The 23,624-nt window shown below is 53.1% G+C and overlaps 8 protein-coding genes across 8 annotated transcripts; 5 read left to right on the plus strand and 3 right to left on the minus strand.

The window, feature by feature from the left end:
* Positions 1-626: 626 nt before the first annotated feature.
* On the plus strand, positions 627-1,626 carry LAESUDRAFT_723812 (uncharacterized protein). Its single transcript, XM_040908483.1, has 2 exons — positions 627-1,362; positions 1,425-1,626. Exons 1-2 carry the CDS (start codon positions 889-891, stop codon positions 1,455-1,457), a joined length of 507 nt encoding a protein of 168 aa, XP_040766063.1. The 5' UTR covers positions 627-888; the 3' UTR covers positions 1,458-1,626.
* A 488-nt stretch (positions 1,627-2,114) lies between these two features.
* LAESUDRAFT_723813 (kinase-like protein) lies at positions 2,115-6,004 on the minus strand. The gene is made up of 17 exons (XM_040908484.1): positions 5,518-6,004; positions 5,381-5,463; positions 4,669-5,322; positions 4,545-4,609; positions 4,306-4,461; positions 4,131-4,223; positions 3,979-4,041; positions 3,859-3,911; positions 3,758-3,789; positions 3,518-3,696; positions 3,450-3,463; positions 3,371-3,390; positions 3,235-3,322; positions 3,155-3,179; positions 2,830-3,072; positions 2,657-2,776; positions 2,115-2,602 (listed from the first exon to the last, which is right to left on the minus strand). The coding sequence occupies exons 1-17, from the start codon at positions 5,949-5,951 to the stop codon at positions 2,333-2,335; spliced, it is 2,592 nt and encodes an 863-aa protein (XP_040766064.1). The 5' UTR covers positions 5,952-6,004; the 3' UTR covers positions 2,115-2,332.
* A 933-nt stretch (positions 6,005-6,937) lies between these two features.
* Positions 6,938-9,052, plus strand: LAESUDRAFT_723816 (homeobox-domain-containing protein). The gene is made up of 4 exons (XM_040908485.1): positions 6,938-7,433; positions 7,500-7,610; positions 7,661-8,294; positions 8,368-9,052. Exons 1-4 carry the CDS (start codon positions 7,157-7,159, stop codon positions 8,633-8,635), a joined length of 1,290 nt encoding a protein of 429 aa, XP_040766065.1. The 5' UTR covers positions 6,938-7,156; the 3' UTR covers positions 8,636-9,052.
* Positions 9,053-12,221: 3,169 nt separating this feature from the next.
* Positions 12,222-17,210, plus strand: LAESUDRAFT_723822 (uncharacterized protein). Its single transcript, XM_040908486.1, has 21 exons — positions 12,222-12,482; positions 12,534-12,597; positions 12,652-13,069; positions 13,122-13,481; positions 13,538-13,921; positions 13,973-14,273; positions 14,332-14,504; positions 14,568-14,579; positions 14,629-14,714; positions 14,766-14,814; positions 14,869-15,101; positions 15,165-15,225; positions 15,276-15,363; positions 15,418-15,480; positions 15,533-15,633; positions 15,687-15,744; positions 15,801-16,013; positions 16,068-16,117; positions 16,175-16,264; positions 16,325-16,364; positions 16,446-17,210. Exons 1-21 carry the CDS (start codon positions 12,398-12,400, stop codon positions 16,784-16,786), a joined length of 3,270 nt encoding a protein of 1,089 aa, XP_040766066.1. The 5' UTR covers positions 12,222-12,397; the 3' UTR covers positions 16,787-17,210.
* An 88-nt stretch (positions 17,211-17,298) lies between these two features.
* LAESUDRAFT_649197 (uncharacterized protein) lies at positions 17,299-17,721 on the minus strand (the record flags this gene model as incomplete). The annotated part of the gene is made up of 3 exons (XM_040904159.1): positions 17,299-17,465; positions 17,541-17,571; positions 17,626-17,721. The coding sequence occupies 3 exons, from the start codon at positions 17,719-17,721 to the stop codon at positions 17,299-17,301; spliced, it is 294 nt and encodes a 97-aa protein (XP_040766067.1).
* A 1,249-nt stretch (positions 17,722-18,970) lies between these two features.
* Positions 18,971-19,954, minus strand: LAESUDRAFT_723825 (bola-domain-containing protein). The gene is made up of 6 exons (XM_040908487.1): positions 19,788-19,954; positions 19,597-19,702; positions 19,457-19,497; positions 19,129-19,380; positions 19,096-19,097; positions 18,971-19,066 (listed from the first exon to the last, which is right to left on the minus strand). The coding sequence occupies exons 1-4, from the start codon at positions 19,923-19,925 to the stop codon at positions 19,258-19,260; spliced, it is 408 nt and encodes a 135-aa protein (XP_040766068.1). The 5' UTR covers positions 19,926-19,954; the 3' UTR covers positions 18,971-19,066; positions 19,096-19,097; positions 19,129-19,257.
* Positions 19,955-20,637: 683 nt separating this feature from the next.
* LAESUDRAFT_697177 (uncharacterized protein) lies at positions 20,638-21,530 on the plus strand (the record flags this gene model as incomplete). The annotated part of the gene is made up of 3 exons (XM_040906295.1): positions 20,638-20,984; positions 21,044-21,154; positions 21,217-21,530. The coding sequence occupies exons 1-3, from the start codon at positions 20,714-20,716 to the stop codon at positions 21,528-21,530; spliced, it is 696 nt and encodes a 231-aa protein (XP_040766069.1). The 5' UTR covers positions 20,638-20,713.
* Positions 21,531-21,911: 381 nt separating this feature from the next.
* LAESUDRAFT_748862 (uncharacterized protein) lies at positions 21,912-23,552 on the plus strand (the record flags this gene model as incomplete). Its single annotated transcript, XM_040911534.1, has 4 exons — positions 21,912-22,095; positions 22,155-22,705; positions 22,759-22,910; positions 22,965-23,552. Exons 1-4 carry the CDS (start codon positions 21,938-21,940, stop codon positions 23,550-23,552), a joined length of 1,449 nt encoding a protein of 482 aa, XP_040766070.1. The 5' UTR covers positions 21,912-21,937.
* Between the last annotated feature and the right edge of the window lie 72 nt (positions 23,553-23,624).

Here is a 23,624-nt window from a genome sequence, read left to right on the forward strand (position 1 = left end):
TTCATATAATATATTGGTATCATTTTGAATGGATCTTAAGGGTACATTACAAATGTGATCAACGTGATGTTACGATGAGTACCAGAATGCTTTCCATCATGTGCCGGCTGGAATCATCTTGAACGCATCAGGGGTGTCCTAATATGGTTAGCACATTACTATATATAGTAATAACAATTATGCGATCACGATGAATCCATTGGGAACATCTTGAGAACATCATGGCCACTCACAGGTATCATTTGAGATTTTCTCCCAAGAAACATTTAGGATGCTATTGCAATAATGCTTAAATGCTGTCATCTGCAGCATTGGGGTCTCATTCTTGCATCTTTATGAATGCTATCAAAATTGTGCTGCAATGTTGATGCTTAAAACATTTTAAAACATTCAAAATGACTTCAAAATGTATGTGCTAAAAACATTGCATAATTATTTGGACTGTTATTACAATGTGTCCAAAATGTTTCGGGCAGAATCATGGGCCCATGCCTCCGGTGATAATGGTGGCACTTCTGTTTGCCAGTATGTATCAGTTAGCTGCCGAAAGTCGTGGAATGCGGCGTTTGAAAAACTTTATCGCACGGAGCTCCTCAAAAGCGTTTTCACTTTCTTCTGCAAGATTCTTCAACGGTGTAACGCGAGCATGCTCCTGCATACAAGCCCCGAAACTTAACTTCATGGTAAAATGGGAGGGTTCAAAGTTTTGATCTTCCACAGCGACTACTATTCTGGGAAGCCCGGCAAACTCCGTGGCTCTCGGTGTGCAGCACGGTGGCCCTTTCGAGCCCTTTCGAACGTGTATCGCCAGCTTGTCGTTTCGAACCTTCATTCCAGTCCAAGTCCGCCATCTCGGTGTATTCCTGTGCGTGAGATGTCGCAAAGCTGATGCCTGCCGTACATCGCGCACCTTTTGCAGCGGGATGTCACCTTCAACGAGATATCTCATTTTCGATCTCCCCTCGCCAAGTATCCGACGGGGTTGTAGATGGATCCCCTTATGCGGCAGCGGACCTATCGTCAATTCGCTTCCAGACTGGTCTTTTCCTCCCAGCACAAATACGAGAAACGTTACAAGTCAGCATTGTTCCAGCCATACATGGGCGCTTCTCGGCCGCGAATGCACAGCATGCCGTACCATTTCCGCAAGCCACGAAGATATCACATCCTGGTGTAGACCATGCCGGGATTTCACGTAGTCTGCCTTACTCACCTATGCCCCACAGAAGAATTTATCGCAGCACCCGTGCTGGAGTCGCTTCTCACAAGCTTCTGGAGTTTAGAATCAGGACTCCAAGCCTACGTCCAATCACCATGGGACTTAATACTGCCGTATACCAGTCAATTCGAATCTCGGCAAAGGTACAGTTCATATAACTCACTTTCTTCGGTGCAATCTCATTCATAAAACTTTTGACTTTTAGACTCATCGAGGATCTAGCAGTGGAAATGAATAATTTGGTTGATGTACCGTGGACGTACATCGGTTGCGATGGGTTCAGTGCGAATTGCGATTGGCCGACTTGGGTAATTACTCGCCGGATAGTGTCAAGTGATCGCCCTGTTCATCCGTGAAGTTGGCGTGCCCCAGCTGCCTTCACTGTTCCAGCAGGTCAGTGGCGACTGCTTGGATCTTCGCTGCCTATTGTGGCAAAGTATGGTGTGATACGGTGCGTCATGATTCGGCAAGGGTGATGATCGCAACAGACATGCCCATCTCGCGTTGAGCGAAACGTGTAGCGCCCAATAAGAAAAGTACTATCCTTCTTCGTCGATGCTCCCACACATCGCTTCCCTTCTCGCCGCGACGAAAGGTGATGTGAGGAGGTGGGAAAGTCGTGGGAGGGAATTCACATCCATTCTGGTGGCGGGGTTGTGATGAACGTACGTCGTGGTGGACGCGACTGTGACGGACAGCCTCTGTCAATCGGTTTCTACCACGTTCCTGAATAGCGCAGTTTTTCTCGCTGACTGCAACATGTTTTCGAGACGCGAGCTCGGTTAGTAGTCTGGCAAGTCGACTCCTCGACGACCGCCCGTGTATCTCGGAGACCACCGTTTCGAGGCACTGCAAGCGGCGACTGATCTGCGCATATACAACGAGTTGATTTGATCATTGTCGGACAAATTCATTGCGCTTTGTCTCAGGATCTCGGCTATTGATATCTCCGCGAATGCTACGAGAAATTGCAGCACGAACAGCATTCCAGGCGTAACAGATGTCCTACTTAGTAACAAGATATAACTCCCAAGCAGTTCGGTCGTTTGGCCGTGAAGCAAGAAGAATTCAAAACATAGGAACGAAAGAACGCTACGACGATTAAGATATCATTTACATTGAGATTGCTCTTCCTCTACCAATGCCGCGGGTCTCGCGTATCGTGGAACGCCCCCTGTCTGTTTGTTCCTTACCGTATGAGTTCGGCGCCGGATCGAAGGCTTTGTCAGCCCGCACGTAGCTGATCACTCGTGGGCTCTTGTGGGTGAAACCGGCGAACGCCAGCGCTTTGCGGACCTCGAGAATTTCCTGACCGTGTATCTTATCCCGAAGGAGAGGATCGCGGGTGGCATCCGCAGCAGCACCGTTCGCCGGCGCAAGAGGCTAGCCGAATGCGATGAGCAGCTAGCGGGCAACGTTGCGGTTTCAGGGCCTCACCTCTGCTGGAATATCATCGTCAAAGTGACGTGTATCGCCTGGATCACACAGTTGGGGACGATATGGCGCGGGATACTTGTGGATATTCTCCCAATCAATGCCGCGGAACCACGGATGAGCCTAAAGCTCTCACGTCAATCACTCATCCATCATACTCCACAGTAGACTTGTACCTTGATGAGATGAGCCCCATCCGCGTTACCAGCCCCAGTCGTGGATATGAAACCGCTTCGTCTAGCCTGCACAATCATGGAATTCGGCCTGCTGACGGATGACGAAGTCTGAGAGCCGAGGCGATCCTCGGGCTCACAGAGGAGCTGCTCCATCAAATTAACGCCATCGCGGGAGACACGAGGACGAGACGGGAACCGCAAGGATTGTCGCCAATTCAAAATTTTCTGCCGAGTTACGTGTCGCTGATTGCGTGAAAAAATATAGAGTTTCAACACGTCTGGAAGCCGAGATCCAGAAGCCGATAGGAATAGCTTGTAAACTCACCGAATTGCTCACGAATGGTGGGAATCTGTCCAAAGCGAGCCAGTCTCAATAACGCATACCTTCCGAAGAAGTTTACATACCCATAAAGGCATTCAAACATGATTACTCCGAGGCTCCACCAGTCGCATGAAAAGGTATAGCCGTGACCTCGAATAACCTCAGGTGACACTGAAGCGCAATCAGCGAACGACAGCTTCACATGCAGGTAAGACTCACTGTAGGAGTTCGTGCCGCAACTGTGCCCATCATGTCAGTTCGGCACCAATGATGATCGTCTGTCGACAATGCGACTCACACTGAATATGCCAGCTATTCAGAGTATTAAATAAGCCGCTATACATTTTGACTGAGATGAAACCGCACCTTTCTGCGATTCCGCTCTCTCCACGTGAAGATGCCTGTCTGACCATCACCGCCGCCCATCAGTCGTTCCACCTCCTTGCGGTCCAAGCGTTTCGTTCGCATGCCGTCTGACGGGCGGTACGACTCTTCTAAGTCAATTCCATGCTTGTGTAAGAGGTGAAGGCGCTGTTGCTCATAGTCTAGACGCGATGACAACGACTCAGACGGGGGCAATGCAGAGCATGTGCATGTGGTACTGACATGAGGTGTCGTGCGCCCAATGCAGATCCGTTCTAATACAGCCATTGGAATCATGCGGTCAACAGAGCCCAATACCGGGGATGAGGCGGTCAGATACTCACGCAAGGCCGAAATCACTCAGCTTGATGTGCCCGTTCGGATCGAACAAGAAATTCTGCGATAGGAATGCATGCATTACGAAATTATCCGAGAGCGCCAATTGGCTGACTCGATAGACTCACGTCCGGCTTGATATCCCTGTGAATGAATCCATGTTTGTGACATGTTTCGATGGCCAATACCATCTAGAGGTGAAAGGCGAACATCGAACCGTTCGTTGCAAGAGAGCGAGACACGGTGAAAAATAGAAACAAAAGGACAGGTGAGGCCCCACCTCTGCAACATAGAACCGCGTAAAGTCTTCTTCAAATATATCTTTCTCTATCAGAAGGTTTAACAGGTCCCCTCCGCCCATATATTCCAGAACCTATCGGATATGAAATCGAAATGAAATCAGTACCCAGATGGTAAATTATATCGAACCTAAATGCAAGGAAGGCTGAACCCACTAGGTAGAGATGGTCACGATCTTGGAAGCTGTAGTACATTTTGACAATCCATTCAGCCCCTCCGGGAGTGCTGACCAATGAAGCTGACTTGAGGATGTCTCTTTCCGCTCGTACGTGTCCTTCTTGTCCCTTACGTAACATGTCTGTCTTGCGCAGCTGAAATAGATTGAACCGATAAGAACAAATGAATGATGAATGATGCCGAGTCATTAATCTGGAAAAAGATGAAGGCGAGTCACCTGCTTCATGGCAAATAGCTGTTCCGTAGAACGTTCACGGACAAGAGAAACGACGCCGAAGGCGCCTTTAAAACAATGGCGGCTGTCAGAGCAACATCCGAGAACGATGGCGACAGGAACCCACCGTGTCCAATTGTTTTCAGCTTGACGAATGCGCTAACGTCCACCTTTCGCCTCTGCTCTCGCAAATAGTCTGTCTCGTTCTGGCGCCATCTCGCCCGTAGAGACTCCTTTTGAACCTCCGTTAGTTGCATATTCGCCATGTCCTTCTCCATGGCTAGACGTCTCTGCTCTCTGGATGGAGGATGTCGCAGTAACGGAAAATATAAATTCTCGAAATAGATTTTCGCGGAGACGGCCTTTTCCAAAGTAGCCAAAGACGGGTTGATTTCCTTCCGGGGAGGAGGGATGGTCGGTGTGTCTCTGCCTTCGTCGGGACTGTCCGCATTTTCATTCTCGTGCTCGGCGTGAGTCGTAAGTGCAGCAACCCATCGAATGGTGGAGCTGTCCGGCTGTCCGATAGCCTGACTGGGCGAGGAAGGCGGCGGCAAACCAGGGGATGGCAAAGTCGATATGGGGACATTCTCTCGAGCAGCCGTTGTAATCGTGGATGACGTTGTTGTACTCATTCCGTTCACAACGTGAAGTGGAGTAGGTTCTGCATCAGATCTGTATGAAGTTGTCTGCGAAGGTTTCATGGCATTGACGACCTCATTGATAGCTTTAGCTTGATTATTCTGTCTGATACACCTCTTGATGGGTTCTGCCCAGCGGGGATCTACATGACGGCAGTGAATTAGAGCAGAGGATGTCGACGAGAACCTGAGATCTCTGACCTCCTAATTTGCCTTGTCCTTCTGGTCCCCATCTAGTGAGCAGAGCCTCGGCCTGGTCCACGTCGGAAGCGTGAATCAAGTGACTGGCACAAGCACGCGTGAAACGCATGATTCCTTCACAAATGTACTGAACATACATGAATCCTGTTGGCTTTGATACCATGTCCTTACTGATTCTTCGCCCTTTCTTTGCAGGCGCAGCAGATACCGGTGGGCTTGCCCTTTCAGGTATATTCGAGATGAAGTCCTCATATTTCGGTCCTGCTATTGGCTCGGGATCGTCGCGCCAGAATAATCGTGATGGAGACGGTGTAGGAATCAATGCGAGTAAATCGTAGAAGCCTTTATGTAGCAATGTACCACCCCTCAGGCTGGTGGGCTGATCGTCATTACTCGTTGCTGTTTGAGGCACGAACGGAGGGTACGGATAAGGAGAGTTGTACGGATTACCGAAAGAATACAGATCGGGGAGACCACCTGGATGGACCTCTCGCGGGACGTAGTAAGCTTGATATTCCAGTGGCGGAGGCCCGGGGGGCGTGGGCAGCGCACGACGCGGCTTTACGGACATGAAGGTCGACGAGAAAGCACTAGCTGTGCGCGGCCACAGACCTGGTGAACACTGATGCCCTCGGCGGCAGCGCGACACTACCGTCCCAATCTAGCAGGCGCGGTCACGTGGGAGAGATCTGAGTGCTGAGGTGCCACACACCAAACGCATGTCCCCTTCTTGCCACGTCCACGGTCAACCGTCGTCTCCATGGTGGTCCTTCTTGCAATGGCCGAGAACAGAGCTGCCGCTGACGTGGCCCCCGACCTTCGCGAGGCGCATGCACTCTAGGCTGGTATCGCCTCTTCTGAACGTCTTCGTGCAGATTACTCGCATGGCGAATTCGGGCGATCCTTGTACTTTCGAGATCTCACCGCATTGTTATCAGAAGCCAAATCTATGTTTATCGGAAGATTCCTTCTGTACGGATACAAGCAACAGAATCCCCGGTCCGATTCAAACTGGTCAAGTTTTACGTGTCCAATACAGTAGCTAATAGTCGGCTGTATGTTTGCGTATTACTATGCTTAGGGTCAATCACCGACTTTGACTCGACACCCAATTGTATGCCGCGATAATTTTTGATGGAGCTAAATCGGCATCCAGAAGACTCGTAGCCTTCGTTTCGGTTATACCTCCGGTCGCAATTGCCAGTCCTCCGTCTCCGCTCGACCCTGCACCAAGACAACGGATAGACTCGGGGAAAGTTACAGTCTAGAGGCTCCTTCGGCGGTGTTCACATCTGGGAAACTATCTGCTGGAGATGTCATGGCGCGGCAGCGGCACGAGGCATGTGGTGTGGTCCCTTCCGAAGCCAAAGTCGTGTTTGGTCCTGCATTTGACCAGCTGCATCATAAGGACGCCGAGCCGCCGCGAGGCTATTCCAGCCTAACTGTGATTTTAACAGAGCGTCAACCTGCAGTGCGTGCCTCCATCTAGCCTCGCATCGTCGTCGACACAGCCTCTGACGATCGCAGCGTTCACTCAGCGCGTTCTCCTAGGTCTGGCAATACTCCGGCAGGGCACGCTGCGTGCTGTGCCCATCTACTCGTGCCCATCACCCCAGACCTCAGCTTTACCTCGTGTACTGTATCCGGTGTACGACTCGGACCCACTCGCTTGTTGCGTCCATCGTACGTGTAACAGCGTTGGCGTGCCCTAGTCGCTAGGCGATCGCATTGGCCGAGTCGGCGAGCTCCGCTACCTGCCATTTGAGCATTGACGATATGCATAGCAGACCTCGTGCCTCTGAGTACTTAATGGTCGAGAAATATACGCGAATTTCGGAGGATTTTCTTCATTTCTCGCTTGGATTTGCGATGTCGCATCCACAGGACGATCACTTCTCTTACGGCTGCTTCTCGAGAACACCTCGCCGCAGTACTCCGACCGGAGGTAACGCCAACACCCCCCGTCGCGGCCATGGAATCTTTAACCTAGGACAGGGTGGGCGAACTGTGCTCCCTCCTCTTCATCTACCGTTTCGAGCCTCACGTTCTCCAGGTCCGTTTTTATTCAACACCACTCATACTGTATGAATGCACGCTCAATATCTAGCATCTACTGTAGTTCCTGACCTCTCGTTTTCCTCTAATCAATATCCTCAGCAAGAACCCACGCAAGCTCGTGCTGACTATACTGCAGCAGCGTTCAACCAAGCGGGCTGGTCCATAAATCCACGTTAGTAGTGTGCGAGACAGCGTAGACTACTACTCACGCGTCATCCACAGAGGCTGCGCAGCAACAACCGACAGCATATGCAACCGATCCTAGATATCCTGCTGCGCAACAGCCGTTTGCCGCATATCCTGCCAGGGGTCAGTCGACCATGCTGCAGGATCCACATGAATCCCGCATTTTACCACCACTTAATATGCCACAAGGGCAGGCTCATGCCGGCGCTATGAACCCTTCAATGATGGCTGGTTCCCACGTCAGACCACAGAACAACGCCTACCCTACCGCCTATAATCCATATACAGAACATCCACAGCAGCCTCCTTCTTATTATCCCCCTCCCGACCCGCGCAACCTCCCTCCTCCCATTCCTGCCATGGGAATAGACCCCGCTACTGGCGGTATACCAAGACGCGCCTCGATGTCCGTTGATCGTACTGGGCCGTCACGGCTGTCAGTGCATGGGACGTCGCCATACCCACGCATACCAGGCATGGCGTCACCGTCGACGTATAGCCAAGAAGCTTCCATGTCCGAGCCCACTATCAAAAAGAAACGAAAGCGAGCCGACCCGGAGCAGCTGAAGGTTCTGAATGAGACTTACAATCGGACTGCCTTCCCATCGACTGAGGAGCGGGCCGATCTTGCGAGAAGGCTCAATATGTCTGCGAGGAGCGTGCAGATTTGGTAAGCGATTGTGCTTGATTTGTCAAAGCTATCATCGTCTGATATACAACCCTCCCCTGCTCGACGTCGATAGGTTCCAAAATAAGCGGCAGGCGATGCGGCAGAGCTCACGTCAAGCCTCCAACGCTGCGCCTCCCACTACCAGCGAGCCATTCCCGGCTGCTGGCAGCGGACCCTATGGTGCTCATCCGTCGGGCGCAGCCACTGTCGGCCAGCCATATGGGGTCGTGCGGCCTGGTGATGTGTCCCACCACCCTCCCGGCCGTCTCGTACCATCGCCGGCCCCTTCGATGCAGCATCGAACCCGGAGCCCCGAAGAAGAAAAGAGATATCAGTACTGATCCGGGACTCGCATTCCTCTTTCGTTCAGGTAAAATATTGGCCTGGTCATAGCCGCTCTCGTCCTCAGCCATTGATAAACTGACATTGCTATGCACGTAATGTATTTGCATTGAACACTCGGGTATCACTTGTTTATCATTCTTTATTATACCTTATCATCTCATTTTGCATACATCCGGACGGACTTCCTGATCCCATTACATATACATCGCACCATCCTATTCACCCACATATTCACTGCAGTAGTATGCATACTTCTCTGGTCTATATCGTGTAGAGTCGTATGCTAGCAACGGTTACAATATGCGTATATGTAGAATATGCCACTAATGCCTCCCTCTTTCTACTGAATATGACGCTACAGTTCTACTAGATCTTGCATTGTGTCGAATCGTGACATATGTAGCGAATTACCTGTATATCTTATTCTTCTTGTGATCTAGTACCCGGGAGATCTGCTATGGTTGATGCACAGGGTACGATAGAGAGGCGATCAATCGTCCTCTCCTCCGTGTTTCAATGGGCGAATTGGTTATTTGCAAGCGATTCTTGCTGCGCAAACGTAAAAGACTGAATCGCAGAGAAGTAGAAGTGCTTCACGCATCAGTCCGTCGACAGGCATCATCGATTCTGAATCTGTTGACGTGTCCAGCTGTGGAATTTTGGACTCGCAGTCGTACAAGGACGGCGACTCGGAGTGAATGTTGTTACAGAAACGCCGACACGTTTCATGCTACCTTCGACATCAGAGCACAAAGAAGAGGAAGTTTGATGTATAGAGACCGATCGCCAAGTTTATCGATGAGCTCGCGGCTGTGGTCAATGCTCAGGATCCTGGCGCCCAAACCTCATGTCTCCTAACTTACACACATTGCGCTATCTTGCCCATCTTACGCACCAATGCGACTCTGGAAAGATACACACCACAGCTTGTGCATCAACATTCAAATGCTTCGGGATGCGCGGCGTGGAAAGGCTCCCTACCGCCGGCCTCCATGCGTGGGCTTCGACTTCGCGCAACTAGCCTTGAGCGAACAAGGGTGTACAAAATACGAGACGGCGATCATTGTGCAAGGTACCCATCATGACTTGCCGTAAGGCAGAAGTCATGCGCGGCATCTAATATAACTTTTTATGAGACGACAACGATGGCAGAAACGGGCAATGAGCGCCGAAGAAAGGGCGTCGAAGATGCGTGAAGATGTGCGAATGACTTTACCTCATTTGGAACAAAACATCAAATTCCTGTGAAGAGTGCTTCTAGTCGCGAAGTCTGCAGCATCTTCGTGACGCGGCTATCTTAGAACGCCCAATTGTCACCCGTGCATGATGCGCTGGTGCGACGACGAGAAGTACTAACATACCGGAATCCGCGTAAGAACAACCATCTAGACTGAAGCAGAAGAACTAAAAGATATCATAACTCACCCGTTAAGTTTGCAGTGGATGACCGGAGTCATGAGGAAGAAAGCATCAAATTCCACATGAAGGCACGGTCGTCGTCACGACAACAACAGACATCTTCGAGGCATTGTCACAACAATAGCATGATCACTGGGTGAGCGTCATCGGTACATGGTACTTGTGGTCACCGCTCGGATGTCTCCGCTCAAAACGAACGACCTACACAGCGGGCAGCTTATCGACATGCGCTATTGGCTCTGCGCTACCTCTCAAGGTGCGATTCAGGTTTTCCATGTACAAGCAGTCGGATGAAAGTCTGGGCATACCCTGTATGAGCCACGCACTACAGCAAGAACCGCTTGGTGCTAGCGCCGAGATACGACCTTGCACTGACGCGATCCCGTGACCTGCATTTAAACGCGCTGATCGTAAGTGTACGCTCAAGTTGGCTCCCGGATCGTTCAACAGGCTACGTGAGACTTACCTGCACTTGGATTCAGCGCAACGACCGAACAGGCCTTTCACTGATGGTAGCATGACTGCGACCGTCCTATCTGAACTGCCACGTCAATGCATATGCTGAGCAGACGATGCCTCCCGAAATCACAGATTGATGGTGACGCTTCGCCCCTTGTATAAGGGGCTGAAACGCTGAAGTGCAAGAGCCCGCTTAACTTCCTCAGTTAAGCTATCTCCTCAGTTCTTCAAGCCCTTCACTTCACTTCGACTTCTTGCATTCAGTTCCCACTGCTGGACTTCTCTTCCTCGACTCCTACACGTCATGATATCGGCTGGGTGTCTGACATGCCGCTCACAATTGATGCCTGCCCCAACAGTCATTCCCCGAACCAGCAGTCTCGCTGTTAAGCTCTCAGCCACCTGACTGTCTGCTTTTCACAACTGACTTGGGCGCCGGAACGAGACTGATGAGCGGTATCGCTAAGAGAAGTTCTTGTCCCTTGTATGGCTGGGTTCCGTGTCAAACGTGACATGAGTATGAGGATTCCGGACGGGCGACCTACAGTCCCTTCCTTTTCCTCCTCTTGTATTCCGGCTTCTTTTCCTTCTTCTTCTTCCGCCTTATACATCCGGCGACAACAGATACGGGCCGGACGGGCAGGATGAATAAGTGAGACCCGACAGTGAGGCTAACGCTCGTGGATGCTCGACATCGATTGGGAGTCTTTCTGGGGCCTCTAGATGGACCGTTGCACGGGTCGGGCAATCGTCAAGCCCTTCGTAGGTTTCCGATCCTCGCAGCCGCGCGACGTCCATCCGTTCATCGTCCCCTGTCCTCAAGTTATGCATGACGCAATCGATAATCAGGCCCCTCATCCTCGGTCCTTGGACATGAGTTACGCGAAAGACAATGTTCTATCGCGGTATCAGTCCAGAACTTAGATGACGGTGAGGCTGCATTCGTTAGCAAATAGCCGCATTAGCTCGATTGTTCGGCCGGAACTCATCAAACACGCATGTCTAGTGAGCTGTTCGCGCGAAGCAACGAGGACCCATCCTGTCATCAGAGGTCATTTATAACGTATCCAAATAATCTGCCAGGCATACATGTACACCGCATCGCACTCTAGATGAGCCTAAGGTTTCATGAGCCCTATATGTGCTATCAGCGAGGGACAACTGAAGGATGTTCGAAGGACTCAGCAGCTTTATCCGCGCAAGCTACTCGACACCGGTGACGAGAGCAAGAGCCACTCTCCGATGAGAAGACCATTTGGAGCGGGTCGAATGTTGTTGGTTTCTCCACGGGGTACTACGTCGAGCCGGTACCTCCTGCCCAAAGAGAGCGTTTGTTCGGCATATGCATGCATGAGCATCAGTGGTGTCAAGCGTGGAGCCTCCAACTTTAGAATTCGTGGTCGATTGCAGGCGACCTACTGCCCAGAGAGGTGGACGATCCAGGCAGCCTGGCAAGCCGGCTTGTTGCAAGCAGAAAGCTCCGTCGCTGGCAGCACACATCTCCATGATGATTCACTTCGTTCTGCCGACGTGAAGGTTCTTGACAAGGCATCATTGAGCTTCCAGAGAGCATAAGCAATATTCTCGGCAGCTATGGAGGAGAAAGAGATCAATAAATAATCCGCCAATTTTGATGGGTCGCAATTACGAAAGGCCATCACCGAAAGCCGATCACATGTGGAAAAATTTGGGACTCTGACAGATCTCGCGTCCTGCCCTCTGCCAGCTCTTCCTCGTCCGGCTACCGACCAGTCTGCTCGACTGTCTTCTCCATAGACTTTGCATCTGTACATCTAGCCATCCATTTCTCTCTAGGACTCCACGATAATTCGATAGATTCTCCAGCCTCTCTCCAGACTGCCTGCTGCACTCTAATCACGATGTCGCCTGTCGCCGTCTCTCCAGCTCTCGAATCTCGCTTTACTCCTGTCTTGGATGCACTTCGCACAGCCCCTACAGCGCCAGGTAAGCGATGCAGATTGTGAGGTGGCTTTGCTCGCTAACTCACACGTTAAGATGCAAAGGCCGCCGCTGACCGCCTTGCCCGGGAGATATCCAAAGCTGGTCTCGAAACATTGAGGTGAGATTAAAAAATTTGCACTCAAGCATTGTACTTGTTCTGAGCGGCCCCCAGCGATGCCAATATACTGTCCACACTACACGCATTCGCCACAAACAAGAAGTCCGGTTATGAGCGCGAATCTGCTGCTGTCGCCTTCCAATCGATGTGCACTATCATTGGTGCCCCCGTTGCACCATTGCTCCTGCCTTCGCTACCCACTCTCTTCGACCTATACATGGACAAGGGAGATGTGGTTCGTTCTGCGGCAAGCGCCGCCGTCAAAGGCATCCTGAAGCTGTACCCGCCGGAGTCTACCCGAGTGCTGTTTCGAGCGCTGGAGGACATCCTCGACAGCGGTAAATGGCGCACGAAGGTCGGCGTACTAGATTCTATCAAGAGTTTCTCCACTACCGCTCGGGACGCTGTCGCGAATGAGCTTGGAACTACCATTCCGAAGGTAGAGGCTGCGATGCATGACACGAAACAGGAGGTAAGTCGCACTACCCATCACACTCCGATCTTACTTGACTCTTTCATTGCAGGTGTCTTCTGCTGCTATCAAATGCGCGACAGCGCTCTGCTCCACACTCGCTAATCCCGATCTCAGCCCTCATATCCCGTCTCTCGTCAAGTGCATGGCCAACCCTGATTCCGTCCCTGCCTGCATCAAGGCCCTCTCCTCAACGACCTTTGTGGCCGAGGTCACCGCTCCGGCACTGGCTGTGCTTGTCCCGCTAATGATTCGCGCCTTGAATGACCGATCGATGGAAGTGCAACGGAGGACGGTCGTTGTCATTGACAACCTTGTGAAGCTGGTCCGGGACCCGAACGTGGCTGCCACGTATTTGAGCCCTCTTGTAGATGGTGTGGATAAGATTGCGAAGGGGGCGGCATTCCCTGAGGTTCGTGACCATGCGCTCGAGTCCATCACTGTTGCTGAGCTATCTGGGTTGGCTAGGTCCGCGCATTCGCAGAAACAGCGTTGAACACGCTCCTCAAGTCCGGCGCGTCCAAAGATGGTGCTCCCCCAACTCCCCGCGACATCGTAGCGGAATCGTCTTCTGTGCTGTCTGCGCTGCTCACCCTGCTGCCCGGCGAGCTTGCTGTCATCTCTGCAAAAAATCCGAACGGCCCGCGTATCCCGTGCCATCCTCTGCTAAAGGCTGTTCTCGAGTTTGAAGCAGACTTGACGGCCGATCTGGTCCACGACAGACGATTCTCGGATGCAGAGGTCTGGAAACGCTGCATCGCTTCATTCCTTGCGCCTTGGTTCACTGGCGGGAGCGAAGCCGCATCGAGCTTCGCAGAGCTCGTCCGCTCACACTTCTACGCTGTCGACAAGGTAAGCATCGACTACGAGCTTGCGTATTGCAGTCATTGAAGTCGTCGGTAGGCAAAGTATGCAGTAGCAGACGATGGGTCTTCAGAGGAGGGCGAACTCCTGTGCGACACCCAGTTTTCGCTGGCATATGGCGCCCTCCTCCTGCTATCGCACACGCGCTTACGCCTGATCCGTGGTCGTCGCTACGGAATACTCGGTACGAATGGATCAGGAAAGTCGACGCTCATGCGTCAGCTACGCGATGGAAAGGTGGAAAACTTTCCTCCGCAGGATCAGTTGCGATGCGTCATGGTCGAGCACTCGCTCCAGGGCGAAAATATCTCGCTGTCTGTCATCGACTTCATCGCGTCAGGTACGTGCTCCGGTCCATGATGATGCGCTCAGGCTGAGCGGTGCGGTCGTTGTTTCAGATAAGGCCCTAGCTGGTATTCCACGGTCGAAGATCCGTGATCAGCTATTGGAAGTTGGCTTTGATGATAGCAGACAGGCCGAGATTGTCGGCGGATTATCTGGCGGCTGGAAGATGAAGCTGGAGCTGGCCAGAGCGATGCTTTACCACGCTGATTTGCTGTTACTTGACGAGGTGGGTCTTTGAGCTGATCTGCCTGATTACGTGCTGACGAAAGTGGCGCATCTGCGCATGTAGCCTACCAATCATGTAAGTATCCTGGCTAATCATGTTAGCATCGGCACTGAATACCGTCTAGTTGGACCGAGCATCTGTACAATGGCTCGAACAATACCTCATGGCCCAGAAGAACGTTACTTGTCTCATTATTAGTCACGACTCGGGGTAAGTAAGTGCAGATGGTTGCCCGACAGTTGCTGATTCGCAACCGCTCAGATTCCTTGATACGGTAACGACCGATATAATTCATTACGAGTCCAAAAAGGTTGGTTGAGTCTTGTAACTGCTGGTTCCCAGTTAACGCTGATGGATTGTACAGTTGGTGTATTATCCGGGCAATTTGTCCTCGTTCGTCGAGGAACATCCAGAGGCCAAGTCGTACTACACTCTTGCGGCAACGTCCGTCAAGTTCTCCTTCCCCCCTCCTGGGTCCTTGATGGGCGTGCGCAGCAATACGCGCGCCATCCTCAAGATGACAAACTGCACCTTCACATATCCTGGACGGAGCACGCCGAGTCTCTACAATGCCAGCTGCGCATTGTCGCTCTCGAGGTGAAACAATCTGTTTTGTTATCATGTGCTCCGGGCGCGTCCTGACTGATGATGTTCTGGTAGCCGAGTCGGCATCGTAGGCCCTAATGGCGCTGGAAAGTCCACGCTTGTCAAGCTTTTGACGGTGTGTATCTTGCTATGGAGAATTTCATGGAAAACTGACATGCTGTGCAGGGAGAGACAGAGCCGCAGGAGGGCACTGTATACAAACATCCTGCTCTTCGGATTGGATATGTCTCTCAGCATGCAACGCACCATATTGGTATTTGCTTTCGCTCATGTGGCACTGTCAGTCGACTCATAATGGCATGATTAGAGCGTCATCTTGAAAAGACCCCGGTTCAATACATCCAGTGGCGTTTCCAGGACGGCCACGATAGTTCGTGTAGTTGATCTCCGTTTCGGAACGTGTGTCTGATACATGAACGCAGGGGAGATCCTAGAGAAGGCAACGCGCGTCCTCACAGACGAGGATAAAGCTTTACTAGAGACCGAGTTCGTCGGAAGGAACGGACAAAGGCGCAAACTAGAGGTCGGTGTCATCCGCATCACCGGATCACATAATCACTGACGTGCGTTGCATAGCTGATCATGGGAAGGCAAAAGCTCAAGAAGTCTTTACAATATGAGATCAAGTGGCGTGGTAAGTCGTCCCAAACTCTGTTTGACAGATCTGCTCTAACGTGCGGCTGCCACCAGGGCTGGATCATCAGTTCAACAGCTGGATACCGAGGGAAGAATTGCTTCAGAAGGGCTTTGGAAAGTTGGTGCATCAGTTTGATGACTTGGAGTCCTCGAGAGAAGGAGCAGGCCAACGTGACACGTCGGCTCATATCGTTCGTAAACATCTGGAGGATATTGGGCTGGACGGAGATATCGCCCAGTACAACGAGATATCTGGTCTTTCTGGAGGTAGGCATGATGCTTGTTCCTGACCAGCGTGGGTACCGATTGGTATTTTTACAGGCCAGAAGATCAAGCTCGTCATCGCTGCGTGTCTCTGGAACAATCCTCAGGTACGGCATGAGTTTTCGTCGGGTCTGGCTACCTGCTCATTCTGCTGTGGTCTTTAGATCTGTGTGCTCGACGAACCGAGTAACTTTTTGGACCGTGAAGCATTGGGTGGACTGGCCGTCGCCATTCGTGACTGGGCAGGCGCTGTGGTACGTCTCCTCCGTGATCGGAGCTATCTAGCGTCTCTGACGTGGCGACGTTACCTCCAGGTCATCATTTCTCACAATGAGGAGTTCGTGTCTGCATTGTGTACGTTCATCAGCATCCTTGACGTGCCGATTCGCTGAGCTGGCTCTAAAAATTCCTTTTTTCCCCACTTCACTTGTCCAGGTCCGGAGATATGGAACGTCGAGGCTGGCCGGATGACGCACAAGGGCAAGGTTGCCGTCGTAGAGGAGGCGTTCGCATTCAAGTCTCCGAAAGGCAGCGGTGCCAACACGCCTGTGCGCTCGCGCCTGCAGACACCGGCTGCCTCGGCGAGTGCCACTCCTGCCGGAAGCGGGGCGGAGGACAAGCCGCCCGGAGATGGCACCGCGTTGCCTGTCATCAGGAAGAAGAAGAAGCTGACCCGTAACCAGATCAAGGCCCAGGAGGAGCGCAGGAGGCTGAGAAAGCTGGCGTGGCTCACTCATGGTGGCCCGAAGCCGGAGGATACGGACAGCGACGCCTAGTAGGATTTTGCGCCGTCGTTTGACGTCTAGTTGTCTTGATGGTGTCTGTTGAGCTGCATGTAGCGTAACTTATTGACCTAGATTTGCAATCGTCATACAGGGTATTATCTCGTGGCCGAACGGGGTTTTTCTCGACATAGATCGGGGGTACACAGTTATACGCGTTCACGGTACACATTGTGCTTTATAGCAGTACAGGTTAAGCGGATCGTGTAATGAGATTAGTAGTAGTATGTATGCGGATGAGTAGATTGCGAATAAATACGGCGAGCCCTGTGTTGTGTCTAAGGAGGATGAGCAGGGACAATAAATATACGTACGCGAGAGCGCAACTCTAGACAATGCCGAACGATGGAATGAAAGAGAATAAGTTATGTGTAAAAATAAACTTGTGCAGGCGCGAAGCCCACTCTAATCCGCTCGAGTGCTGGACCCCTCCAAATGATGAACTTTGCAGTCAGCGCAGGCCCAAAGCGCGGATGTCGCTCGCCTCAGCGGGGCCAGCACTCCTTCTAGCGGCCGCTCTTTCCAGCGGACGATTCTGCGGGCTCCTCTTCGTCCTCTTGGCTATCTTCATCCGGACCAGGCTGGGAACCCCGCTCGTGGACGCGAGCGTGTCGGCGCATGTTGCTCTGAACGCTAAACCTACGTCCGCAGCCCTCATACGGGCACGCGAAAGCTAACATCGTGACGAAGACGACGACAAGTTCGGATCACTTATTACGGGAGAATAGTAGTCGGGGCGGATGCTTACGTTTCTCTCCGGTGTGGGTGTTGATATGTATCTGCAGCGTTTGAGCGAGTCAGACACCGATCATGTCCGGGGAAAAACGTCCTACCTTGAGACTACTGGGGCGTGTGAAGCCCTTCCCGCAGTAGCTGCATTCGTACTTGGAAACTCTATCGCCAGCAGGCAATTCACCGACGGTGCCCATGCTGCTGGAGCCAGCCATGGGGACGGACTGGTGGTACTGCTGAGACGCGCCATACGGGAACTTTCCGGTGGCTATGGTACTCTGGGGCGCGTACATTGGAGCAGACGCCTGTCCAGGCACGGGCTGCCTCTGGGTGGATTGTGGCGGCGGCACACTGTACGGATATGGCTGCTGTCCCGCGGGAGCATGCGGCGCGTGCTGAGCGTGGGCTCCCTGACCGGCAGGAGGGTGTTGGGCAGCGGACGAGTCGCGTCGCTGCTGGCCCCCCGGCACGCCTCGCGAAAGCTCCGCTGAAAAACAACGGCTCAGCTGCGGTGACTTTTTGGAGGTGGGAGCCACCTACAGCCGAAAAGCTCGCGGATCGGAGGCAGAGTAGGCCTCCGCTCGGGTTCTCTGGAGTCGGATGGTTTGCGAGATGACATGGCGATGGAGGAGTCAAGGTATGGAGAGTGGAGTGAGTTGGCGGGTCATGGAGGAAAGTTGGAGTATTTATCGGTGGAGAGAAACGCCTATGGCGCGCGCAGCGAACTGTCAAAGATAAATTCACGTCCTCAGGATGTGACAAATGCGGATGTGATGATCGAGCCGGGCACAGTAGGGATATCGCGGCACAGATTGAGCAACGAGCCCACAGCACAAGCCAGCGTCGTCTCTGGGAACAACCAGCGCGGCCGTCAATACCGGGGCTGGCACCTCACGGCCGTGGGCCATATTGTCCATTCCCGCTTAGATGCTGTCATCCGTCCATCGACGTGCATCGCTCCCAAGCGCGGTCCTTTGCCCGCCCTGTCAATCAACAGATGAGTGCTCCAGACCCGACAGCTTAACCGCCAGTGCTCCAAAGCAGTGTCGTCGCGCCTACCACTGCACGAATCAGCGCCCTCATTGGGATGCCAATAAAGTGCTAAACCGCAATGAGTATGATGCTGCTGTGATAGCATCAACAACGATCGCCCGTAACCGTGTGGCCGCGATGAGTCCGCACATCACCATCTATGACAGGCACTAATCATCGCACCAACTCTCTCTCATTTGAAAGCAACCCGCCTGCACCCACATCCAATAATGGCCATGATCAACAAACGATGATCTGACCTCGGCAAACCTCGGTGTATCGCGAGATTGACGAGCGTTCGTCTCATCCCCACCCAGATGTCATGTTCTTTGATTGAGAGAGTCGCGGATCAGTAGCGATTTGATCGCAGAGCCATCTTGTCAATCCATTCGGGGTCTGCAACGCGCCGAGCACTCACGAATCGCGGAGCAATCCGGGGTACTCTCTCGAATTGAACATTGCTCAGCCATCTCACCAACACCTCCGCTAGGTACGGAAGGACACTCATCACTATCTGACCAGTATCAGCAAACTAGTGCATTTCCCCCGTGGCGAACTCTGGCTAGACGTACATAAAGCGCACAACGATCGTATTCCGCCCATTAGCGAGCGTGACCACCTGTGCCACGCTAAACATCATCATAACGGGCACAGATCACCTTGAACATGCGGCAACAAATCTCAAACAATCAATCGTATGGTCACGACGCCCCCGCCTTCTCCTGTTCTTCAGGGGTCTTTGTCTTCAATGATAGCGCATGCAGTCCCTGAGACAACTGTTCCGAGAGGGCTGCGTAGATCATGCGATGCCTCTGCATCGTCGTCTAGTGCCGCGCCGCGGCCCATGCAGCACATTAGTAAACGCTTATATCAGGAAACGCGCCGCAGCCCGCGACTCACCTTGCCCCGGAACTCCTCTGAAACGACCTGGACGGAAAAGTCTGGATCCAGCACAGAGTCAAGTTAGCAAGCGTGAGTTTTCGGCCCAGATGAACCGCGCAGTGCAGATTGCGCTTCAGAGATGCACGAGAATGACGTACGTGTTTCCCCGGTTGGGCCACCTTGAGCTCTCATGGCGGCATGATGGCGATGCTGCCATGAGTCATTGGTAATGCTCAGCTCAGACGGGCTGAGCAAGCAAGTGAGCTGCAAGCGAAAACAAAACGTCAACCGACGCGAAATTAATGCTGCGACCAGCGACACCGTCTCTGCACAGCACCAGCACACCTACCTTCTCCCGGATCGACCTCTCCACGGGACCTCCCCCGGGCGTGTCAGACGACGACGCCTGGGAGACAGACACAGAGCTCGACATGGGCGCACGACAGTTGCGAACAATCGAGATGGGCCAGCTCCTGATGGCGAGCATTGACACGCTTTGCCGAGGGCTAACACGTGTTGTATTGCGTTCCGAGGCGTGCAGTGCGAGCTCTGCTCGTCGCCGGTCGTTCGTCGTCTCGGGCAGAGAGGAGCTACCGGCAACGCCCGGTATTTCGCACAAGTTTAGCGCTCGGCGCTCAGCTCATGTGCATGGGTAAGCTCGCGACCGTTTCGACTTTTGCTGTACATTCCGCTACTTGCTGCACAGCTCGTTCGGACCACCAAGTGGGTTCATGGGAGCAGAGCTGTGCGGAAGAGACATAATTACAGCGGTGCGAGGAAGTGCCCGCGTACCACGGCAACAACTATCCACGGTTACGCGCTATATGCGGCCTATGCCCGTCGTTTCTGAATCACGCCTCCTCGTCGCTCGCTGCGCAGCACCAACTCACTCTTAGGCTCAGATTGCAGTGAAGAGACACCTCAGATACATTAGTTGCCCACTTCCACATACGGCTAGAGTGGTTGATACATTTTCAATTGTGTTTCAGTTCGTGCTGTTTGAAACCTGTAGGAAGTCTGGACTCATCGATAGGTTGGACGCATCTCGCTTCGGCGATGCGCGCAACGAAGTGTCCTCTGCTCGGATACAGATGCGTAAGCTGCAATGGCTAAGTGTGCGACATTTTTGAGGTTCAAAGGAAGTCGATCAGTCATCCTTGACACGGTTATTCGTTCAGCCGATCAGTACTAGTACTTACTGATGGTGGCCGTGCCCTAATCACATCTTGCATCCCTCCCACCATCTCCCATCTGCCTCATCCGTGATTTTCAAACATGTCAGGCTCCTGGCTCATCGTAAAGACGCCCTACTACTCCGCCTATCAGTATTCGGGCGGAGCAGTCGGCGTCGTGCTCGAACCTAGGGCGACCGATGCCGATCCCCACAACATACCGCCCCAAACCACGCGCGAGCCCGACGCAGAAGGAAAGGTGTGGTATTACGAACGTGAGAACGAGGAGAACGATAAGGACTGGAGGAAGAAGCTCGGCGAGGTGATTGCGAGACAGGTGGTAGAGCAGGATGTGAAGCGACAAAGGGATCAATGTGCGTCGTCTTCACATTTCTGAAGTTTGACGGGATTAGTGACGCGTCGGTTTCGACAGGGAGTGGTAATCCAAAAACCTCTATCCTGTTCGAATTTCCTGTTGGGTATACCCTCTGGGTTCATTACACGCAAGATCGACATGTCCCCAGGCACGACACGTACTTGTACGGTCCGTAGTCTCGCTTCTATGTGTCTCGCCTCGATCCTCATCTTTATCTCCCTCTCACGCAGGTTCTCGTACCGTAAACAACTTCCGCTCGCCCGCCGAGTTCGCCGAGCACCTCATCTGGCTCATGAACGGGAGTGCGGTCGACCGGGACGGCAATACGCTCTGTCGATGCGTATACTGCTGTCCGGGTCGCACGCAAGAAGAGATCTCTGCGGAGCTCGGGGTGAGGCGCCCGTCAGATAAGAAGGAGAAGAGGAGATCTGGGCAGGAGGAAGGGAGTGGGAGTCGGCCGGCTGGGAGGCGCCGGAAGAGCACGGTGGTGACGACGATTCCGGCGAAGGATTATACCAAGCTTAATACCAATCCTTCGACCTGAAACAGTTGAGCACTCGGTGCGCGTTTCCGTCGAGGCTGTCGACGTTGTTGTTTTCGCGATTATGAACGTCCATGTTACTTCCACTGTAACCATAGCTCGTGGGTTGACTTTTCCCTTTGCTCCGTCTCGTTGAATGACCGTATAGTTCCGATAGTTGTATTTATCTAGCCTTTGACTGTGTGCGATACTATGTTATACATTATAACTTATATGTGATCGTGACCGAGCCGCGAATACGAATAGAGTGACCGCACTGTACCTTTGTCTTTGTGCGATTGTGACGCACCGCACGTGCTGTGTGACCGATCGTGTCTTCAGCGTACCTCCCGCACTGCTTGTGGCCACACTGGTCTTCTCATTCGACGTCCAACTGCCGTGTGCCTATATCTCATCCAGCTGTGCAAAACATGGCCGCCGAAAACACATCTCTCGACTGTGACGACGTCGAGCGGGATATGCCCGTTCACCAACGAGGCCTGGTCGACACATGCTTCGAGGAAGGGCAATACGAGGCAGGGATCGCCGTGTTAGAGCAACTGCGGTCTCCGAAGTACAGGCCATCTGGGCAAGTCGGCAGCTCGTCAGACATATGCCTCTCTCGTGTAACTGACCACCAATACTCAGACCGCATGTCCGTCAACTCGTGTACATAGCATTGCGCCCTCCCCCGCCCGCAGAAGACCCAAACACCGCATCGCACCCCAAATTGGAGTCCGGCCAGCCGAGCAGGATGCACGCCTCCCTCGCGCCTTCCCCGGCTGCGAGCGATGCCGCGCTCAGGCTCCTTCATGCGTTCGCGGGCACGAATACGCCCGCCGCCCTGTTACATGCTTTTCCGCAGTACGAGACGATCGACCGTGCAGGGAAAGGTGCGAGCAGGGGTCAAGGGGAAGAGGATGACTCATTCATCGCGAGGGAGTCTATTCGCATTCGGAACGCCAGAGACTGCTGGGCTGTCCTTCACGAGGGCTTCCTTCAGCGTAAGGACGATGCGGCCGCCATACCAAGAACAAACCCAGGCAGCCTTGCATCGAGCAGGCGGAAAGCGGACAGAGGATCGTCGGACGCGGACGCGTCGCTGCCCAGTCCGGTCGACCAGCATGCATGGGGCGTGCTCGACTGGCTCCTGAGTCTATTCGAGAAGGACGAGATGTTAGCCGAGCAGAGTGGCCAACGTGCGCACGCTTCATGACAGGGCGAGCACAACGCTGATCATACGGCGTGACAGCTTCACATTCTCCCTTACTCCTCTCGCAAATACCCTTACCGCGCGCGGGCAACGCAAGGTGGGACATCGCCGCGCCACTCGACGTCGTCTTTCACTGTCTCCATCAGACAGATTCAAAACGCAAGCGGATGGGCAGCCGGCTCTTCACCTTGGTGCGCTCTCCACACACACCCAGTCCACATACACTGACGCTGACGATGGCACAGCTGATCCACCTCGCGTCGACGACGCTGATCGACCTTCCCATGTTCCTTAACGCAGCCAGCAGCCGCGTCTTCGCGCTGCCCGCAAAGGACCTTGCCTCTCTGCTCGCCGCACTGCCCGTAACCATGCCCGTGCTGCAGTTCAGGCTCGTGCTATGCAAAAGCTACCTGACAGAGACGCGCAGCAGCGCTGTCCCGCAAACGAGAGCACAGCCGCGCCGCAAGCAGGCCGAGGTATATGGCAACGACGCACCGCCGCCGAAAGACGCAGCCTCGAACACGATCCTGCGCAAGTTCCCTCCAATCTCGTCTGCCGAGATCTTGCGTCTCGTCGAAAGTCGCTCCCATTCAGACGCATCAGACAGGGACATGTCTCTTCAAGTCAAACTCGAGCTGGCTCGTTCATTTTGGCTACTGCAAAAGCAGATTGCCGTGGATGCAAGAGACACAGAGTGGCCGGATGTCCTGCGCAGCGGGCGGCTCAAGGAAGCGTTCCAAAGTGCTTTCGTGGACACGAGCGAGAACGTGAAGAAGGAGGGAGAAGGCCTGCGGAATGTGGATCGGCTGCTCACGATGATTTGCGCTGGGTGACGCTCGTTCTCCCGCGGTTGCGCTTGATGAGCCCCGCTCCACCTCTCACAGCCAACAGCGGAATCGAGCTCA

Source organism: Laetiporus sulphureus, assembly GCF_001632365.1.
Source record: "Laetiporus sulphureus 93-53 unplaced genomic scaffold LAESUscaffold_11, whole genome shotgun sequence".
Lineage (NCBI taxonomy): Eukaryota > Fungi > Basidiomycota > Agaricomycetes > Polyporales > Laetiporaceae > Laetiporus > Laetiporus sulphureus.